At 36.3% G+C, this 21,666-nt stretch overlaps 1 protein-coding gene across 1 annotated transcript; it reads right to left on the reverse strand.

Moving 5' to 3' along the window:
• Positions 1-3,035: 3,035 nt before the first annotated feature.
• LOC105387888 (glucose dehydrogenase [FAD, quinone]) lies at positions 3,036-16,820 on the reverse strand. Its single transcript, XM_048631363.1, has 4 exons — positions 15,998-16,820; positions 8,038-8,195; positions 4,644-4,758; positions 3,036-4,366 (listed from the first exon to the last, which is right to left on the reverse strand). The coding sequence occupies exons 1-4, from the start codon at positions 16,712-16,714 to the stop codon at positions 3,038-3,040; spliced, it is 2,319 nt and encodes a 772-aa protein (XP_048487320.1). The 5' UTR covers positions 16,715-16,820; the 3' UTR covers positions 3,036-3,037.
• Positions 16,821-21,666: the final 4,846 nt, after the last annotated feature.

Consider the following 21,666-nt stretch of genomic DNA (forward strand, 5'->3'; position numbering starts at 1 on the left):
GCTCACAACTTCTTGAATCCTACTACGTATGCCCGTGGGATACGATTTTAAAATTTAGGTAATATAGATTTCCCTGATGGTACATAGATAATATATATAGAACTATCAGATCTATCGTAAGGTATTGTAGTGACAGGAGGGTTACTCTATATACTGATGAAATACGAACAAACGAGAGGCTGTCGTGCAATCGGCATGCTTAAAACAACGAGATAGAGTCGTGGCTCACGCAGCATCGCTCCGAAGCTTATTTTTTCGTCATATAGAATGACCCCACAAGGGGAAGATCTCGGGTATGTGTGCCATTAGTGTAATGATTCCGTCGCTTGCTCTCATTAAGGGTGGTCGCTATAATCCGATAGTTCCCGTGGCATTGTCGTCAGTGGCGGATTTACCTATAGGCCAAAAAGGCCAGTGCCTAGGGCGGCAGATTGAGAGGGGCGGCAAATTTGGCAAATAAGTAGTTTTTTTTTTATAATTAATTATACGTGTATCATCTGTACCATCCATGTATAAATTACTATTATAAAATACGAAAAGTATTAATAAACGCCTTGTAATATTTCGATAAAACCGGATCCTGGATCATTACATACATATCTATCTTTGCTACTGCGAAAACAGAATTTGGAGCATATTATTATTTTTCCAAACTTGGATAGCACTTCGCATTGCACACCGCTGCCCCCCTACTCTTGAAAGGCAATGTATTGCGTCTGTCTTGCGTTGGCAACATTTAGATTTTGGCCAAAAAAGTCTTTTATGGCGTTTTTGTAAAATAACTTCTAAATTGTATGCATTAAAAAGACAAGAGAATTAGAAAGACAGACGCAATACATTGCCTTTCAAGAGAAGGGGGGCTGAACGAATGAACCGATTTCAATTTAGTTTTTTTTTGTATCACATGTGTTCTACGGGAGAGTGTTCTTAGACAATAAGTTTGCTGAAAATCGATTTTTAAAAGTTACAGATGTTTTACGCTTTAAAGTCTTTTTCATAACAAACAGACTATACGCCCTATTAAGCTATAACTTGTGATACATATTAGGAAATTTTACTAGTTTCATATTTTGATGCAATTTTGTAGAATTTTAAATGTCTTCTACGTGTAAACTACGTTTCTACAAAAAATTGGATTTTTAGGCGCAATAACCCCTAGTGGGGCTAATGCCTCTTTCACTAGTTTTGTGTGCTTGGAAGAGCTTTTTACAAGTTTAATTAGATATAATTTATAGAATTACTATTAACGTGGCTAATTATTAGGTTGTAAACTAAATACTGCACTTAGTTAAGGAGAATTAGTTGATCAAAAATTTTCGGGGCTATGTCGCCTACATGCTCTAATTTCTTGTAGTGGCATTTACCCCATCCAAGATTCCAGGGGTGCTCAACATTTTATTTATGAATACTTTATTGGACTTAAAAAAAGTATTAATACTTACATGACATATTAAAATACAGTATGAAAGCATACAAGGGCATATTTTTTCTAATTTGTTATCAAACCACAACTTTAAATTCCGTTAGACTCTAAAAATGGTATACTTACTATACCATTTTTAGAGTCTAACGGAATTTTGCTCTGACAAGGATAATCATTAGAAAACTATTTAGAGTTTTAAAAACAAGTGGGATTATTCTGTTTATATGACTATTTTTTATTTATTATTTATTATATGATTATTTTATATATACCGTGTTAACAACATATAATGTCAACACCAAATGACGCCAATTTTTAAAACATTTAGTTTAATATAATATATTCAAATTATTTACGTTTTAGTTGGATTACCAATGTAAGAATGTTAATTCTGATACGCTGTTAAATGTTCTTCAATATTGCAGAAGGCGTCATTAATCTAGTATTTTTCGTTTAGGAGTAATTTGGTGCTAATGTTACTGGATTTTTTTCATTGCTCCTGAGTGAATAAAATACATTTATCATAACATAAAATGTTTAGAACCTCTGAAAATGGGGCTATTGCGCCGCAATAGAGGCAATAGCCCCATCAGCCCAGAGGCATTTACCCCCAAAAAAAAGCTAAACCTACAAATTTGTTATTGCATATTGTGTCCGAATCTTACGTTATTTCAATAAAATAATCAACGCAATATGTAAAGCAACAAAACAATAACAGCAGGTATTTACAGTTAGGAAACATAGATTCTTTTAAACAAACACACATTTGGAACGATTAAAAAAAACGTGTCTGGAAACCGGAGGTGGCCGAAAGAGGTGAAAAAATTAAAATGAAAAATTATTTAAGAAAATTGCTTCGGATACGACATCTATTGACAGTGGTAAAAGTTTGAGTTCCAAAGATAGATAGCAGATGACTCCAGTAGTTCTAAAGTATGTGGTTCGGAAGATAAATGGATTCGAGGCATTAGCCCCGTAGGCGACTTGGCCCCGGGTGACCTTACATAGCGGGTTGCAAAAATAATCTAATTAAATGACAGAAATATGATTAAGTTCACAATCGTACTAATAACGGAATTAAACTAACGTATTGAATTTCAAAAGTCAGTAGGGGCGGCAAAATATTAATGGCCTACGGGCGGCAAATTTGTAAATCCGCCACTGATTGTCGTAATTGTTCGCTGAAGTGATTTACTAAATTGTAGACACGGTGGCGTATGCTTGGATGTAGATGTTATCCAAAGGTGTTTCGCATGCGTTTATACTAGAATAAGATTTAATATAATCCCACAATTTTGTTTTTTTCCAAAATAGCTAAGCTTCATTAGTAAGTAGCACGAATCTTCTTCTAATAGTATCTACAACGATAATAGGAACTTCACTCTAAACAAACTTTAGGACTGAAATGAAACAAACAGCTACATTTTTTACTGAAAGTATATTGTTTAGGTACTGTTACTAATCAATAATCTCAAAACCTAAAAACTAAAAAAACCACACATGTTTAACAAAAAGGTGTTGTGATTGTTACTCTTTATCAATACCTGCATTACATAAAACAAAACATGTTTGACCTTAGCCACATTTAAATTTGTACCCTTCAAATTTTTTTTTCTATAGCAACCAATCCGTTTTAATCATATCCGCTGCTTTTTCAGCAATCATTATAGTTGGTGCGTTCAAATTACCTCTAATTATTACTGGCATTATGGAAGAATCGATCACCCTTAACTTTTTGATACCATACACTCTCAATCTTGGATCCACTACGGCATCTTTGTCCCAATTCGGACCCATTTTACATGTCCCAGCGGGGTGGTATATTGTCGATGTATATTGGACAAGAAGGCAGAAGAAATACTCGTAAGTGCCCCAATGGTGATGGGCGCAAGCCTCAACCGGGGTTCGTACAAAGTAAGCACCACTAGCTCTGAATGCTTCAGTTTCTTCCAGACTTACAGAGAATCGCATAGCAGCAACCAACGTGTCAACATCGTGTTTGTGAGAAAAGAACCCAGGATATATCAACGGTGGACCAAAGACAGGATCTGAAGCGTTTAGCAAAACAACTCCTCTGCTTTTTGGCACTAGTAGTAAAGGCCTCACTGACAAGCCATCATGATAAGCCAATGGAAATATATTTGATGCTAAATAATGGGTTGGATCAGCGTAGAATTCTCTGACGTTTCTTCCATCAAAATGGAATTGAATATCTGGTACGCCAGGTCCGTCGTAACTAAACTCTGTTTTGATAAAAGCAACACCGTTTAGCGTATTAGTAGTTGCTAATGGACCATTTTTCTTTGGACCTTGATAGTAATAGTCGTATACAGAGTTAAATAACACTTCACTAGGAACTAAAGTGTTTGTGCGATTGAGTTGTACAATCAACGCATCAGTGGTAACATGGTCCATCAAATTGCTACCAACTCTTAAATCTGACAAAACAGGTATTCCTAAACTTTGCAAATGCTCTTTAGGTCCTACTCCTGACAACATTAAAAGCTTCGGAGAATTGATCGGTCCACCGCTTACAATTACTTCTTTTTTTGCGTAAACTAAGTGAAGCGCTCCATGCCTGATATACTCCACCCCATGTGCTGTTTTTGAGAAAGAGTCGATGATGAGTTTAGTTGCAAGAGCATTTTTTATGATGACCAAATTTGGTCTTTTGTTGTGAATAGTCCTGATGTATGCTGTGTTTACAGACCACCTGCGGCCATGGCGAGATGTGGACTGTGCGATGTCTGTACCTAGTTGGTGAGGACCATTGAAATCTGTAAGTGGAATGCCTCTTTCTTTGAAGGCCTGGACTAACATCATAGAATTGATGTCTAAGAAAGGATATCTTTCAACATTCAGAGGGCCTCCAACGGAATGGTAATGTTTGTCTTTGGCTTCAAAGTCGCGGTTGTTTTCAGCTTTTTTGAAGTACGGAAGAACCTGCAAGAAACAAGACCATTACTTATTGTGATGTCATTATATAGTCATGGACAATTCCTTATCATATCGTTTTATTGAATTCAGCTCAATTAACTGAAAGCTATACACTTTGCTTTTTGTATTTTATTTTTGCTGAATTAACTACTACTACTACTAACTACTACTACTACTTTTCCAAACTAATACTCGCTTTTTTATAAATCCATTTTAAAATATAGGTAGTTTCAAATGTTAACTTAGTAAATGTATAATTATTATTACTAATAATTTTCTTTACCTCCTTATAGCTCCATCCGATGTTTCCGAGTTCGGCCCAGTGGTCGTAATCTTTCCGGTTCCCTCTCATATAAACCAGGTAGTTTATAGCGCTGGAGCCTCCCATTGTTCTACCTCTGCAAATAATATCATAATGTTGTTATAGCCAATGATTCTTACATTATAGGTTTGTTTACGCTAAGCTCTTCTAAGTACATAAGTTCAGTTATCTACATGTAATGACGTCAACTAAGTGGAGATGATCTTTATCTACTGATTGGATTGTTTTGATGATGAACATAAGCTGCGTTCCCAGTAGGCATAACTCGGCCAAAAAGTGAGTGAAAAACTGTTAACTGTTTTTAATTGGCATACTGATACGCCGGTAACTCAGTCGGTGGCGAACGGTTTGCCTACTGGGGAGGCAGCCATAGAGGTTGTTCTGCGCTGACAGCCTACATACAGTGTACAATTTTATGAGTTAATATCCCAATATCAATATCTGTAAAGTACAATTTTTTTTACTCATATCGTATTATTCATAAATTACTCGATGACATTGTAATATTTTTATAGAGGTAGAAGAAGATACTTTTAGGCGTATTCTGAATTATTCTTATCTAGTTTTTTTTTTCAGTATATTGATATGCCTTTGCACTGATAAATTATCACCCTGTTCTTGGCAGTGTGAAAACTGAACAGTAAACGAGCTCTACATTGATTCTAAATACAGTGTATTGCAAAAAATGTCTGACATATAAATCCAAATAGGGTCACTAACCTAGTCCTACAATGTTTACCATTATGTTCAATGACGATGATGGTGAAAGTTTCGAATGAATACATGTGTGATTATGTAATGAAAATGAGTCTACGGTGTAAATAATTTGAGGCTGAAGTAAAGAAATTTCAAAATGTGACTTACCAATTAAATAATGAAGTGTTTTTTTTAATCAAATCTTTTAGTTTTTTGTGTCAAATTTTTTGTGTTTGCCACTACTATGCAAAGGTCTCCAATAATATAAATTCTTTCAATATTTTACTATTAATTGTTTTCTGGAACTGTAGAAGTGTTAGGTGGTTACTTAAGTGTTAGGTGTAATTCTGTGTTTGTTATAAATGTTCATACATAAAAACATTATTTAATTGCAATCACAGCATAAGGAAAATGGGTAAATAACAACAACCATCTCGGTATTAATAATGTTTATTAACTGTTTAAACCCGTATGATACTTATGTATATTATAGGTAGTAATATTATAAATGAGTGATTGTTATTGAAGAAATCAAATATTGATATGAATCACTTCCAATCTGCTTTGATTAAATCTGCTGCTTTTTCTCCTATCATTATAACTGGAGCCATAGTATTGCCCCGAACTATATTCGGCATTATTGAAGCATCAGCTACTCTTAATTTCTCCACGCCATAGACTTTCAGTCTTGCATCGACCACTGCCATTTCATCCCATTTAGGTCCCATTCTACACGTTCCAGTGGGATGATAAATTGTACCCGTATAATGAGTTAATAAACATTTGAAGTAATCATAGGTTCCCCATTTGTAGTTACCGCAAGATTTCACAGGTGTTCTTATAAATTTGATACCATTCTTACGAAATTCATTGGTATTTTCCAAATTAGCTGCAAATCTTAGAGCTGCCACTAGTGTATCTATGTCGTCTTTAACAGTGAAAAATCTCGGATATATTAGTGGTGGACCAAAAATAGGATCTGTTGTATTTAGAGTAAGGTAGCCTCTGCTTTTAGGGAGCAGTAATATTGGTCGTACATTTATGCCATCGTAATAGGAAAACGGAAAATATCTAGTTGCTAAATAAGTCGTTGGATCAGAATAAAAATCATTGACGTTTACTCCATTGAAATGAAACTGAATATCAGGTATGGTTTTATCTGCCACAGCTAACTCGGTTCTTATAAAAGCAGTTACATGGACTGGGCCAGTTGAAGACAAAGGATTATGTTCATCTCTTATACTGTAATAATGTGATACTTCACTTAGCATTTGTGTCTCATTTATGAGAGTTGTTGTCTTGCTGCTAAGTCTCATAATCATAGCTTCAGTGGTAACGTGGTCTTGCATATTAAAACCAACCTTAAGATTTTTGATAACTGGGATTTGCAAATCCTCAAGATGCTGTTTGGGACCAACTCCAGAAAGCATAAGTATTTTCGGTGAATTCAAAGCTCCAGCAGATAAAATTACTTCTTTTGTAGCAAATGCTTTAAACCACTTACCATTTTTGATATATTTCACACCATAAGCGGCCTTATTATTATGATTTATAAGAACTTTGGTGACTTCACATGATGTTTTAATTGTAAGATTATTTCTCTTGTGCCTAATTGGTTTTATAAAGGCTTCATTGGTTGATACACGTCGGCCACTTTTGGAAGCAGTTTGAGTAATCATAGTTCCTATTTGTTTTTCGCCATTTAAATCAGTAACCTCTAAACCAGTTTCACTAAGCGCTCTTAGTAAAGTTTTTATGTTTTTGTCAGCATATGGAAATCTTTCGATGTTAATGGGTCCACTTGTTGCGTGGTAAAGCTTATTTTTTGATTCTATATCTCTATTGTTTTCTGATTTCAAGAAATACGGAAGAACCTATAATGAAAAAACAAATTTTAATAAAAAAAAATATTCATAAATAGAAAATTTACAACACCAACGGTAAAATTAGCTTACCTCTTTGAAACTCCATCCCGGGTTTCCTAAAGCAGCCCAAGCGTCATAATCTTTTTTATTACCTCTCATGTAAACAAGATAATTTGTTGAACTACAGCCACCCATCACTTTCCCTCTGTAAAGTTTTAAATTAGTAGTTTCTTCTAAAAATCATAAAATACTTTATATAAGATATTTTCTATGTGATTGACCAATGCATGGGTAACTAGGAATTATTTTCACTATCTAACATGGAACCTATTGCCAACGAAAAAATCTTGCATGTACCTAATTACCTATTGATATCATGAAAATAACATTTTACAAATATGAGGTACATTAATTTATTATAATGCTATACCGCTATACTTGTTTATTTATGAAAATCGCTTTCACGTCAGACAAGAACGCAGTAGACGAATCGACCATGTTGATGTAAACATAACACTTCTGTAACTTTTCAGAATCTCAATTAGTTGTTTGTAGGTAATGAAGTTTAGTTTTTACAACGTACACAAGTGTATAATTAAGGTCACAGCACACATATCAACTTGGAAAGATATCATAACCATATCAACTCGAGCTGCTCAGTATTCTTTGTACGAAACTCCCTACTGCAACGCTCACTAATGTGAATCGTTTTAACCTCGCCTCAGGACGAGCTCGAAACGATTACGTTACGTTTATATCTGCTGTGACCTTACTGAAGCTGTACAAATTCATACCTGAACCAAGGGCAAGTCTGTCCCCGTTGCGCCCTGCACGTCAGCTCTTCGGGCTGCGTGCGGTATTGCCAGTCGATGTTGGAGCTCCCTAGTAGGGGGGCGAAGGAAGGCACGCTGGTCACATCTGGCTCCTCTGGGCCGGCTTCTAGGAGTAGGATCTGGAACGTAATATACAGGGTGTTGCAAAAAGGGTATAAGCTGAAATCTACGTGTGCAGCATGTTATATCTAAGCCCGAAAATGAAATAAGAATGTCGAAATTCGCGTAAAACAAACAATTTCCATAGAATTTTTGTTTTGTCACGTGACTTTTTACTATGGAAAATTAGGGTGAATTAGGTTTAGGTAAGAGGGTAATGCTAATGACTGTAGTACATGAAAGATTTCCGCGCCCTGGAGGGTTACTCTAGACTGACAAAAAACGGACGAACGAGAACTGTCCTGCAATCGGCACTTCGATCCTTCGATACTTCGTTTTTCGTGATATAGAGTGACCCCTCTGGGCAGTTAGTGTGACTGACCAATCAATTTGCTACGGGTATTGCACCAAAAATTAGGTAGATATAAGAAGAAATGAAAAATTCATAAGTTCAGGTAAGTACATCTGTTTATTTATTTATCGGCCAGTGCCTCTTAAATGGTTATGATTATAAAAAAAACCTTCAAACTCCGAGGGCCTTAAACACAGTAAGATCAATATTGCTGCTGGTGTTTAATAAATAAATATTTTCTGGGATTACTCCCAACCTGGTTAGTTCAAACTCTCAAAGACAAAGCACTACAGAAACAACAAAACAAACGCAAACACGATTATTAATAAAGACTTCAGACGACATGATAAATTAGCTCGCTAGTGAGAAAAGTTGTTTCCCTATTAAAATATTAAATTGCGATGCAGCGCCATCTAGTTGAAGGCGCTGAAAAGTTTGATTGGGTCTAAACTATCAAAATTAAATTTTATGAAAACGAGAGCTGGGGCTCTGTTTCTAGGAAATAAACTGAGCTTTTTATGTTCGTTTTAAGATGCAGAGGAAATAAAATACTGAACTATAGAGGTATAATTTTGAGATAGGTAGGGTAATAAACTTTGGAATATTTTGTTATTGATCGCGTAGGTCTTCTCAGAAGTTCCTATTGTTAATTTATATTTTTTTTACGATATAGTATATATTTTCAAAAGTCTTAATGGCTTTACTTATTAGTTAAACTACATTTATACGACTAAAATACTACTAAACTGTAAGTCTTAATGACTTCACTTAATAATTAATTATATTTACCTGCTTAATACTATAGTTAATAGAATATTATACCTATTTGTTTATAATTTTAATTAGTTCCACCATATTTCTGAGAATAGTTCATTGCCATATTGGAAATTTTCATCGCATTTTTTATACATACGAGTATTAGAGACCCAGCGTTACGTTTCCTTGAATTTGCAATATGCGTGGATAATAAACGTATAGTTTCTATAAATTTTCACTTCAAAAGATTAATTACTATCCGGTAAATGAATGGAGGAGTTAGGCGAAATGCTCACAGACCTCAATGATGCCTCTAAACAAGTTGGGCTGAAAATGAACATGGACAAGACAAAGGTCATGTCGAACGAACATGTTTCATCATCGCCCGTAACTGTAGGAGGTGTCACCATCGAAGTTGTTGATCAGTATCCCTACCTAGGACAAGTGATCCGATTAGGAAAATCCAACTTCGATAAAGAGGTAGCTCGTAGAATCCAACTCGGATGGGCAGCGTTCGGGAAATTACGACACATCTTCACTGAAAACATACCTCAGTGTCTGAAAACAAAAGTTTTCAATCAGTGCGTGTTGCCAGTGATGACTTACGGAGCCGAGACGTGGTGCTTCACCAAAGGGCTTATCCACAAGCTCAGAGTTGCTCAGCGTGCTATGGAAAGGGCTATGTTAGGCGTGTCCCTGCGAGATAGGATTCGTAATGAAGAAATCCGCAGGAGAACTAAAGTTACCGACATAGCCAAAAGGATTAGCACGCTGAAGTGGCAATGGGCTGGCCACGTAGCCCGCAGAGCCGACGACCGCTGGAGTAGAAAGGTTCTGCAGTGGAGACCCCGTGTCGGCAAACGGCGTGTCGGTCGCCCCCCAACCCGTTGGTCTGATGATCTGCGGAAGGTAGCGGGAAGCCGCTGGATGCAGATGGCGGGTGACCGTTTGGGGTGGCGATCGTTAGGAGAGGCCTATGTCCAACAGTGGACTACGGAAGGCTGAGAGAGAGAGAGAGAGAGAGAGAGAAATGAATAACAAAAATCAAATCAACTAGTTTCCCTGAAGCTATAGTTTTAAAATCTGAACAGCAACTTGTTGAAAGACGAATCGAGAACCAAAGTTTGTTTCAAATATTTTATAGCGAAGTCATTTCTCTCGCGACAGACAGTTTCAAGATTAATTATGTGAAACTTTAGCCATAGTGTTTTATACCGACTAACGGTGAGAAAACTAAAGGATTCGATGGACCAGGAACGAAATAAAAAAAATCCACAAATTATCTTTATCTATCTATAAGTAATATTTTTGTAGTCACATTTTTGTGTTCGATTGCTGGGCAAAGGCAAGCTATTTGTTGATACCACATAATATGAATACGTACAATAATAATATATAAAAAGTAACACATATTTTTTGCTTTTGGTGAAAGGAAAACTAAAAATCGGTGCTGAATTTGGCACAAATACAATTTTAAAATAGCAGATTAGTTTGATTTCAGAAATCACCTTGATAAGTTTTTTGCGAAGTTTTCTCTTAACACCTTTATCTAATTAAGTATAGCAGTGGATAAAACCGTTAATGTGGTCATGGGTTTGTGAGCAAAAACAACTGTGAAATTGATTAGGTAAACAATGCAACAGTTTAGGCTTTCTTGGCCGATTGCGATATTAACCTTTGATAATAATTATAGAGTTTAAGTCACAAATAACACGATGATTATTTTAACGGTAAAATAGCGATAACAGTTAAGTTTGTACTAGTTGAAAACCCACTTGTTCAGAATACTATGCAAGTTTATAGTATTCTGATGCGCTGTTAAATGTACTTCAATATTGCAGAAGGTTTTATTAAGCTAGTTTTTTTCGTTTTTGGCGGTATGTCACTTAAAATTTTTCATTGCTCTGAGCGCGTTATTGCAAAAAGGGTATACTAAACCGAAACCTGCATGTGCAGCATGGTGTATCTAAGCCCGATACTGAAATCAGAATTTCAAAATTCGCAAAAAAAATATTTAATTTTCCATAGAAACTGAAATAATTTATTTAAGTTATATAATACATGATGATAAAATTATAATAATTAATCCCTAACTAAAACTATCTAATATACCTAAAATTAAAATTAAACTAAAAAGAAGATGCTGGCCAGATCGCTAGAAACTATGTTGGTCACGTGACTTTTAACAATGGAGAACTTTTATTTCGCGAATTTTGAAATTCAGATTTTAGTTTCGGGCTTAGATATACCCTTTTTGCAACATCCTGGATAAAATAGTGAAGACTGCCGTAAAAAAACATGGTTTACTAAAACCAGCTCCTGTACTGTTATTGTAACGGTTTGAAGTGTCGGGCTTCACGTCGATTCTATACAATTTGCAGCTCTTCTTCACTAATTACTTCTGCTAATTAGTTTGAGTTATCTGCAGCATTGGAAGTGTACATTTTACACCGCATTTATAAAGCTAAATTAAAATAGTTTGTTCCTTTTACAGGTATTTCGTCGCACTAATCATCAGCCAGAAGCGTTCGAAGTCGACATAGCTTCAGTGATCACACGGTCAGTCATTGGATGGGTGACCAATTTCAAGTGGTTGTTTTCTGGGCGCTTCCGTGCTTCAAACGGCACGATAAGCCGTGGGTCCCGGTTGCTGCTTCGGCAGCAGTCGTTAAGCCTAGTGACAGGCCTTCGGGCGGCTTGGAAACATCTGACAGTCGGATTGTGATGAATCATCAGCCATCAATCCTATAATAATACTTTTGATCATACTTAAGGCATTCCTAAGGAGCCATAGACGTGCTAAGGTAATTGTTTTTGCTTATCAGAGAGTGTCCCACTACGATCGATATTTACTACACCATAGTAAGAAAACTAATGATGCATCGAATAGTTTTTTCCATTCTCAGTTTCTGGAAGGAAGACCTTATCATCATTTACAAACTTTTCTCGAAAAAGGAAAAAAACAAAGGACAATCAAGAAATTCAGGAAGTGCCGTTCTCCCATTTATTATGTAAACTGTTTGAGGGCAAAATACTATTCTAGGTGACTAGGAACTAGCGAGGCTTGGATTGTAAAAGTTTTCACTTTGGGCTCGTGGTTTTATGGTCTTAGTAAAGTTTGTAGGTTGAGGCAGCAGGTGATAAGTTCAACATTTTATTTACTTGTGTGTTTTGTTAGGTATGACATTTGAAAAAGATAAAGAAAAAATGATTTATTTTACAGGAATGGAGGTATAATAATATGCTGGTTCACAGTCGGGGCACTGATAGAATTGAGGAAAAAAATAACCATTCTCATAGTAAAAAAGTCACGTGACCTACTACGTTTCTAGGGAAAATATTTTTTTTTTTCCCTAGAAACTTAGTAGGTCACGTGGATTCTTATTTCAGCTTCGGGCTTACACATACCATGCTGTCCATGCTGCACATGCACGTTTCGGCTTAGTATACCCTTTTTGCAACACCCTGTATATTCATTTTTTTCATACTTGATTACAATAGTACTTATACAAAGTTTTAAGTCAACAAGACCTTACTTTTTCCCAATTTATTTTAATTTTCAACCTCTATCATTATAGAATAAGTACTATAATAAAAACGACGTGGCTGTGTGTACTGTGTACCCAATTGGAGTCCATTTCTATTCTATTCTATTCTCTGTGGGGGTGTAAGTACCCGCACCTGGCTCTCTCGAGTGGAACCTTTGTGCATGTCCCCAAGGTCTAAACTGCCTTCCTAAGCTTGGACCATTTCCACACCACGCTGGTCCACTGCGGGTTGGTGGGTTCACATATCTAGATGTGCTAGATCTAGATATGCAGGTTTCCTCACGATGTTTTCCTTCACCGTAAGAGCGATGGTATACATTGTACTTAAGTTAAAATAACTCATTGGTACATGTCAGCGCCGGGATTCGAACCCGCATCTCTGGCGTGAGAAGCGGGCGCTTACCCGACTGAGCTACCACCGCTCTCTTACCCGACTGAGCTACCACCGCTCTCAATTGGAGTCCAGTAAATATCTAATTATTTTCTCATTGGTAAAACTAAACCGGACATGGCTATTCGACATTGTGTATTAGCTAGTAATGCCATTCCAGTAGGTCAACTTTTATTAATGATCAAAGCTGAAGTCATATTCTATTCTATCCTATTCTATTCTCTGTGGGGGTAACAGTACCTGCACCTGGCTCTCTCGAATGGAACCTTTGTGCCTATCCCCAAGGTCTAAACTGCCTTCCTAAGCTTGGACCATTTCCCCACCACGCTGGTCCACTGCGGGTTGGTGGGTTCACATATCTAGATGTGATAAATCTAGATATGCAGGTTTCCTCACGATGTTTTCCTTCACCGTAAGAGCGATGGTATACATTGTACTTAAATTCAGAAAAGAACTCATTGGTACATGTCAGCGCCGGGATTCGAACCCGCATCTCTGGCGTGAGAAGCGGGCGCTTACCCGACTGAGCTACCATCGCTCTAAGCTGAAGTCAATTTTGCAACAAAATATTTTGTTTTGACCCAATCAAATAACTCAAAAAACATTTAGCAGTGTTTTACATTTTATTTGCAGCTATTGTTATTTTCTAAGGTAAATTTGCTGCCTTTGGGTCAATCACTGACAAAACTTCACCCCATTTATTCTAGGTTATCAAATGCGGATATAGACTGCATTGCTACAACTAAGCTAATACTATTAGCATTCACTTGTTATCTCAAAGACATTTGGTCACGAATGAGAATAATTATTGCCATTCAATACTCTGTCTTAATAGGTTTGCTGGGCTTGTCTTGTGGTTTAGTGCCAATTGCAATATTGTTATTATAAGTTTAACATAAAATGTTGAAATTCAGAGATACAAACTGTGTTAAAAGCTACAGTTACATTAACAATAGCACCGTATTACTCCTAAACGGAAAAAGCTAGCTGAGTGACACAGCGCGGCAGAATATAACAAACTAAAAAGGTATTTTTATCAAAATCGAAATTAAAAGTTTAGAAAAGAATCTCGTGAGTGTATATATATTATTAGTTTGATGAGTATAGCTACGGACGAAACGTTGTGATAGAAGAAGCACATGATACTTCATAATATTATACTACATACGTTGCCTTAAGTTAATCAATACAACAAAAAAATATATTTTTCAAAATATCCTTTCCATCAACGAAAAAGGCAGTGAAATAGACAAAAACCATTCGCTTCTATCACCGACTGTCAGAATAGCCCAACAACCGCATAAAGACACTATCTACTGACCCCTTCTAACGTGCAATAGTATCAAACTTGCCCCTGTTTTTTCCTCTTTATTCCCGTTTTTATTGGGTCCCTTATTAAAGTTTTCGCGTTTGCCAACTGGCCATTTGTTGGAGTTTGTTTTTGCAGACATTTTTGCCGGGGGTTACGTTACGTGGACAATTTAGAAAAGGAAATTGGTATAATAAACATTTTATGAACAATCCCAACTTTCCGACATGTGTAGCGATAGACGCGGGGTCTTTGTTTCACTTTCTATATTAGATTTTTGTAACGATGATATTTTATATCATTACGTATTAATACATGAATTTTAAGGTAGGTATGTATGAATAGTGGGCTGGTCATATCGGCCTTCTCGAGTGGAGACCACAAACAGGCAAACGCAGCGAGGAACGCCCTCCTGCCCACTGAACTGACGACCTTAGGCGATGGTTGGATGAGGAAGCCCGAGGACCGAGTGTTGTGGCGCTCCTTGGGAGAGGCCTATGTCCAGCAGTGGACGAATATTGGCTGATGATGATGGTGATGAATAATTTGGATTCATAGATACCAATGTCGCGATAGTGTGTTTTTACCCCTCCAACGGAAAAAGAGACGTGTGATAAGTTTAACGTGTCTGTATAATTTATATCTTCTTCTTCGCCTTTGGTAGTGTCCAAACAGCTGAACCGCATATTATAATTATGTTATCCCTAGTGTTATTACGAATTTAGAAGCTAAATGCGATTTAGGTACGCATTTTTTCGGACCCGTGACCAAAAGAAAAAGCAATTGAACATTATTATCATTATCTGAAAGCTATTTAGTAGGTATTTTGACCTTAATAGCTCATGTACTTATATAATAATATGCTCATTAAGGAATCTCTTTTTATGTAGAATGTGTTCCTATATGTAATTGTGTATGGGAATAATTCAGCGTAACAATGCAGAATGAACCATGTAGGTAATTAACTTTCATTGATTTTCTTGTAAGAGGCGTTGAAACTGCCACGTTCACACGCATTGTGATCGATATCTACCTACTAGTTTATGATTACATAATAACTGTGTAATTAATTAAAGTACCTACCTATAGATTTTTCATATTTATGGATCGGAAAAAACATATTTCCTTTAAATATTTCACCTACTGCAGTTTAGAATGTTCCTACTTTAAATTTTGAAAGTAAATATAATTATAAAATGTCTTTATATTATTTTCAAACATTGAAAATTGTACAAAACTCTCGTTGGTATATTAGATCTCTATCCAGTTACTCTCATAGGCCAGTTACCTTTATAACAAAAAAAAGCAAGGTAGTTGTAGGTGCAATATCATTGCAAAAATAATGCTGATAATTATAAAAAAGTAACATTGCAACCGTCATTACTTCACTTCTCGTTATTAGAATAAAAACCAACCGGAAAAACTGATTGTAGTATTACTGTAAATTAATAAGGAAAATTACTAACCTTCCAACTTTTCACTTCCGACAGCCGATTTGCCAGGACACACCCCGCCGACCCAGCGCCGACAATTATAAAATCATATTCTTCAATCACTTGCCTTTTCTTTCTACGTCGTCTTTCCTTTTTCTTAGCTTTAACCTTTGCTTCTTCATCTACTTTCACAGTCACTTTTTCAGAATCTGAAGCCAGAACATCTTCGAAGTCACTTCTAGACACAGGGTGTCTACTTGATGTTGAGCCGAATTCAAACTTGACTTCCGGTTCATTATCTTTCTTCATGTAAAACGATGCGGAAGAATGGTGGCTCACTTTAACTCCCTTGGCTTGTGATCCCAACCCTTGACCATCAAATGGGAACTGGCTTCTGACGGGTCCTAGCCCAGGGGTTACGCTCTGAACTTCAGGCCTTAAGAAATTACTTGGCAAAGGTCCCAATGGTGTCACTTGCGTTGGCCCCAAAATGCTGGTTTCGAAAGCAGGAGATGTCACAGTTCCGTAGAAAGGGTTGACAGGCTTAGAAACGCCATAGCTGATGCCACCTAGGGTTCCGTAATTTTGACCTGGACCTGAAATCGGTTTTGGGGTATCGGAGGAACCGCCGAAGAGTTGGGTAACTAGAGCTAAGAACATGAATCCAGTTTGCGAGCATGATGTGAGGGGAGCTTGCTCTTCCGCACAAACGCCCCTAATGTCCGGAGGTGACCAGATCTGTGACGTCATGTTTCCACTTCACTTCACAGTTGTATCATTGTTCACTGTTTCACGCGCGGGGTTAGCAGTTGGTGGTTCTAATGGAGGCTTGGCAAGGAATGGCGGAGATTTCGTGAGTAGATATTGAAAGTGAGTGGGGAATATTGCGCAGTCAACGTCCTTAGTCGGTTCATTGTTGTGACGTGTTCGTGTAAAAACAGTACAATGGTGGTTGCCGATGTTTTTCTCTTTATTGGTGCGAGATACAATGAGAGGTTATTGTTCAAGCTTGTGTAGCTACTGAGGTGCATTTGTAATTGTTGTCATAAACGCTATAGGTGACCCGTTTTAATAAGAAAAGTAAAGTAGGAACCTAATTAATAAGAATGAAAAAATATGGATAATTGAACACATTATATTTTGTATTGATAGGTAGAGTTCGGCAATTGAAACTTTGCAACGGGTGGGAGGGGGAGTAATTTTTTTTATATGATAACATTAAATGTTTTTGTTTCAAAGTTAGCTTTGTCGTAGAACATCAGATGCCGTGTATGAATTGGTGGACGGAAGGTACAGTTTACTACATCGTAAAACTGTTATAGCATGTTGAGCACATGTTGAGTTGAGAATGATTAATGATGCAAAAGCAACTCAAGCGTGTTATAATCATGAACCATGTAAATTTTTCAATGTAATCAGTGTTTAATTTATTCATACTTTTTATTAAAGGCATGTCAACACTTAGGGATCTATGTATGGACATGCCGAATACCAAACATTATGTAATTTATTGTTCGTTTACGCATCCAATATGGGGCGCAAAGCAGGGCCTCTAGTACGGGTTTTGCAATTTACGTAAACGAAAAAAGTTTTGGTTTTCTACTGTGACCTGCATACATTATATGTTAAAAGTTTCATGATAGTTTCCACTAGAGACCTACAGTAAGAGCAGACTTGCGGCCCTGTATCACGTGATTATTCAATGTCAGTCACCAATTTCATACCTATAATAAGGCTGAAACTCTAACCCAAAAAAAGTCACTTGTAAAGTGTAAACAAAAACTATTACCACGTATTGCATTCCTAAATGCGATCAATAACAATACGTATTTGGAATCTGCACAGCATCAATGCGTTCCACGTTTCCACCAAATCTAACCTATGCACATTGCTCCGCGCTCGTAAATAAACTTTATGGGAGTTAGAACTAGTTTCCAATCGAGCCGAGCCTAGAGTCCACTAACTGAATCGTAGGTGGGTAGTGTCACTAGTGCCACATTCTTACAGGGTCGCATTTTATCAATGAGCTGACCTTATGTAGTGGGGCTACTACCAACGAACATTAACAATAACAATCCATAAGCAGCGTCGCACGCTTATCAAATCTAGTTGTGTAGCTTTTGTAAATCTCACTCGTCGATTTTTAACTAGGGAGTTGTTGCTTATGGATTGTTAATTGCTAATGTATCAGTGGTTGTATGGTAGCAGGTCAGTATCAGAGTTGATACCATAATGAAAGACCTTCAACCCAAACATCCGAGAGTATATAAACTCTTTAAATATACGTTCGTGTCAAATGCAATTCGTCGTAGATCCTAAGCACAAAACACAACTATTGCTCTATTGAGTAGACTAAGTCAATAATAGAATTACCAGAATAATGACCCTTTGTGCTACTATTGATATCCGAGTATAGAACAACAGGGTTAGTTGAAATAACTACTTGTATTTCGTATGTTTTGAAACCCATTTATACGTACTCTAGTATTTAAATAAGTTTTTTTTTTAATGTCCGTTGTCCATGTAATACGATTATTCGATTACCATACTCAACATTGCTATAGTTTAAATTAAAATACCTTCTAGCTTATTTAGATATACAAGCCTTTATTTTTATTGGCAAGTCAAAAGGCTACATAAAATACTGGTTTTCAGTTGTGTTGTAACTTTTGACTTGGTCGCAATAATTAACGTAATATTTCCGTATTAGCGATATTAATAAGGTTATCCGTCAGAGGACTAAGGTTACCGACATATGTAGCTGTCAAAATATGCAAGCTGAAGTGACAGTGGGCTGGTCATATCTGCCGAAGAACTGATAACCGTTGGGGTGGACGAGTTCTCGAGTGGAAACCACGAACAGACAAACCTCAGACGCCCGCTGGACCAACGACCTTAGGCGGGTAGCCGGTAGTGGTTAGATGAGGAAGGCCGAGGACCGAGTGTTATGGCGCTCCTTGGGAGAGGCCTATGTCCAGCATTGGATGATTATTGGCAGATGATGATGATAACTGTTATATATGATAATAACGGTGATATCTGATACGGGGAAAGGATACAATAATGTGGACCAGGCTTTTTATGAAAGAAAGTACGTAAGTAAGGCTTCAATGAAGGTCTATTTCGATCCGAAACTGGTAATTTGGTACTATTTTCGTAGGCCATTTTTACAACAATTTGGAATAAAACTACAAACATACGTCTTAGAAGAGTCAGGGGTGGAATACAAACGGCACAGACAAGTGTGTGGGTCAACTGGTCCGCTTTCTACTAAATAATATTGAAAAATTGTAGCGTATTGAATCTTGTGAAATGCAGATAGTCCCTAAACAACAAACAATCATATAAGCACATAGATATTATACATACACACACACACACACATATAATACACGCATACCAAAATTAGCTTAGCGCAGAGACCTCTGGCCACTTTCATGTATTTGTTTTGGTGACGAAACTGTAAATAGGTTAGCATTGCGTTGTTAAAGTGCATTAGAATAGCTCAGGTATAAAATGCTGTTGATGTCAACCAATGAACTATCTCACATTTAACTTTCTGTTATTGTGAAAGTAGAACCAATATGTTTAGCAGACGTGACCCTGAAAACGTTTTTATATAGGAACAAGTATAGTTGTACCGACAATGAATGGACAGGGAAGCCACGGGTTACCGCAATTAACCTGAATTTTTCATGCTGCAATGTTTTTTATAGCTCACAATTGTTTTTAGATTTCCTTTTGCTCAAGCATGTTGTGGTCTCGAAGATATTTTTTGTAAGTGGTGGACCTTTAGGAATAGTACAAAATAACTTGTTTCGAAAAGTGCATCAGTAAAGTATGTATGAAATGCTGTTTTCCGCCTTTTTCCATTGAGTATTATCAATTAATAGATAGGTATAATTTATATTAAATTTATATAGTTGTCATAGTTGTGCAGTAGATTAAATAAAATAAAATAATAAAAATATAATATCAGGAAATTTATAAGTAATTTAAGGATTTTGCAACTTCTACTCCCTATACTAACAAAATTATACACAAGCTTTATTACAAAGGTGACTGCAATTCAAAGAGTAAGTTCAACCAACCCATTCCTTGCTTAATTAAACTCGGTGTAAAATGTGAACCTCCCTCTATTTATTCGTAAAATTTACCAAATTAAACAATAGAAGTCAAATCTGAGCTCTAGTAAATTTAATATTTTGCACATTGTGTTGCAAATAACTTTCTGTAGTTTAAGAAACATTGATTCTATTTCACAGCATACAAATAACTTTAAAAGGTATTTTTTTTATTAACATTACACGCTTGATTTACTTTGCCATTTAAATTAACCTTATGGGTTACCTACACATATATAAATACTAATCATTTGGATCAGTAGATCATCTGTTTTTTTTTCGAAATCATCACTTTTAAGTAGCACTTGTGAATACAATTTTATGGAAGAATTCAAGTCTGTTTATACATGGCGGTGGATTGTGCAACCGAAATGAAAACAAAAACGCACAAAAAATTACCATAACACGAGAGCAAGGTGAAATCAACATTTTCATGCATCAATTAAACTTTGAATGGGAGATTTTCAACGATAGACAACAACCATAGACAAAAACAGATTATAGATGGCGCTAGTAAAACTTCAAACACAACAGCACTGCATTTTTTTTTAGTCGACATGGATTCCAGTACATTCAGCCAATACAAAAACCCAATGGATGTGAATTTAACCATATGCAATATCTAGCTGTTATCTTATGCATAATAGTAAGTGTTAACTAGTTTAAGACAGCTTTGTACCATTTATGACATCTTCCGTCCCCCTCAGAAGAATGCAGCTCATAAAAACGACAGGCCGGATGCCTCTATTGGTCGATTTTGGAACTTTTTATAGGTCAAAAGAAAATCTCGCATTGCTCAACGCAACGTAAAATACCATTTTAATAATATTTATGTGAATACCTGATGGCTTATCAAGAAAACAAATGATAATCGTATTGTTCCCAATGTGATTGTATCCAAATGACATGACTGATTCAATTTCAGATTGCCGATTGGTCATCGCGTGTTTAATTGCTACTGTATTTAATGATATAATAATTATTGTATTTAATACAATTCTCTAGGACAAAATATGCATAAATTGTAGGTCAATATTGGCCACTTACGAGTGAGTTTCTGTGAGAGCGACCGGACCTTGTACGGTTGTATGAAAAGATCCGTCTTTAAATTTAAGTTACAGTTAAAGCAGTCAAATAATTATGTGCAACTGAAATTGAGTTTCAACTGTGACATACATACCGTATATTTTATCATAGTCACATAAATTTAATGAATGATATTTATATTTTATGTTTTTCCGGCTAAGATCAGAAGTAAGATAAGAGAAGAAAGTGTTTTTTTTTCAAATCTCTGAAGTTTTTTTTGCTAATTTAGAAAAGCCGATAAACGAAAGTTCTGTGAAAAGCCCCCTTTTGGATTTTTATATCTATTGGGCTCAAATACTCATATGGCTAAATCCCCTTTCCCACTTCAATCTGCAAAAACCAGCTCCACTTGTACACAGAACCGCGAAAATTTTAATCACCAGCAGGAACAATGAAAACACACATATGTATGAAGAGGCGACCACCATTTTGTAGAACAATATACATCTTTCATGCCCCATGACGGGGCGACATGTAATTTAAGTTTTTGCA

This window comes from Plutella xylostella, chromosome 28 (genome assembly GCF_932276165.1).
Source record: "Plutella xylostella chromosome 28, ilPluXylo3.1, whole genome shotgun sequence".
NCBI classification, from domain to species: domain Eukaryota; kingdom Metazoa; phylum Arthropoda; class Insecta; order Lepidoptera; family Plutellidae; genus Plutella; species Plutella xylostella.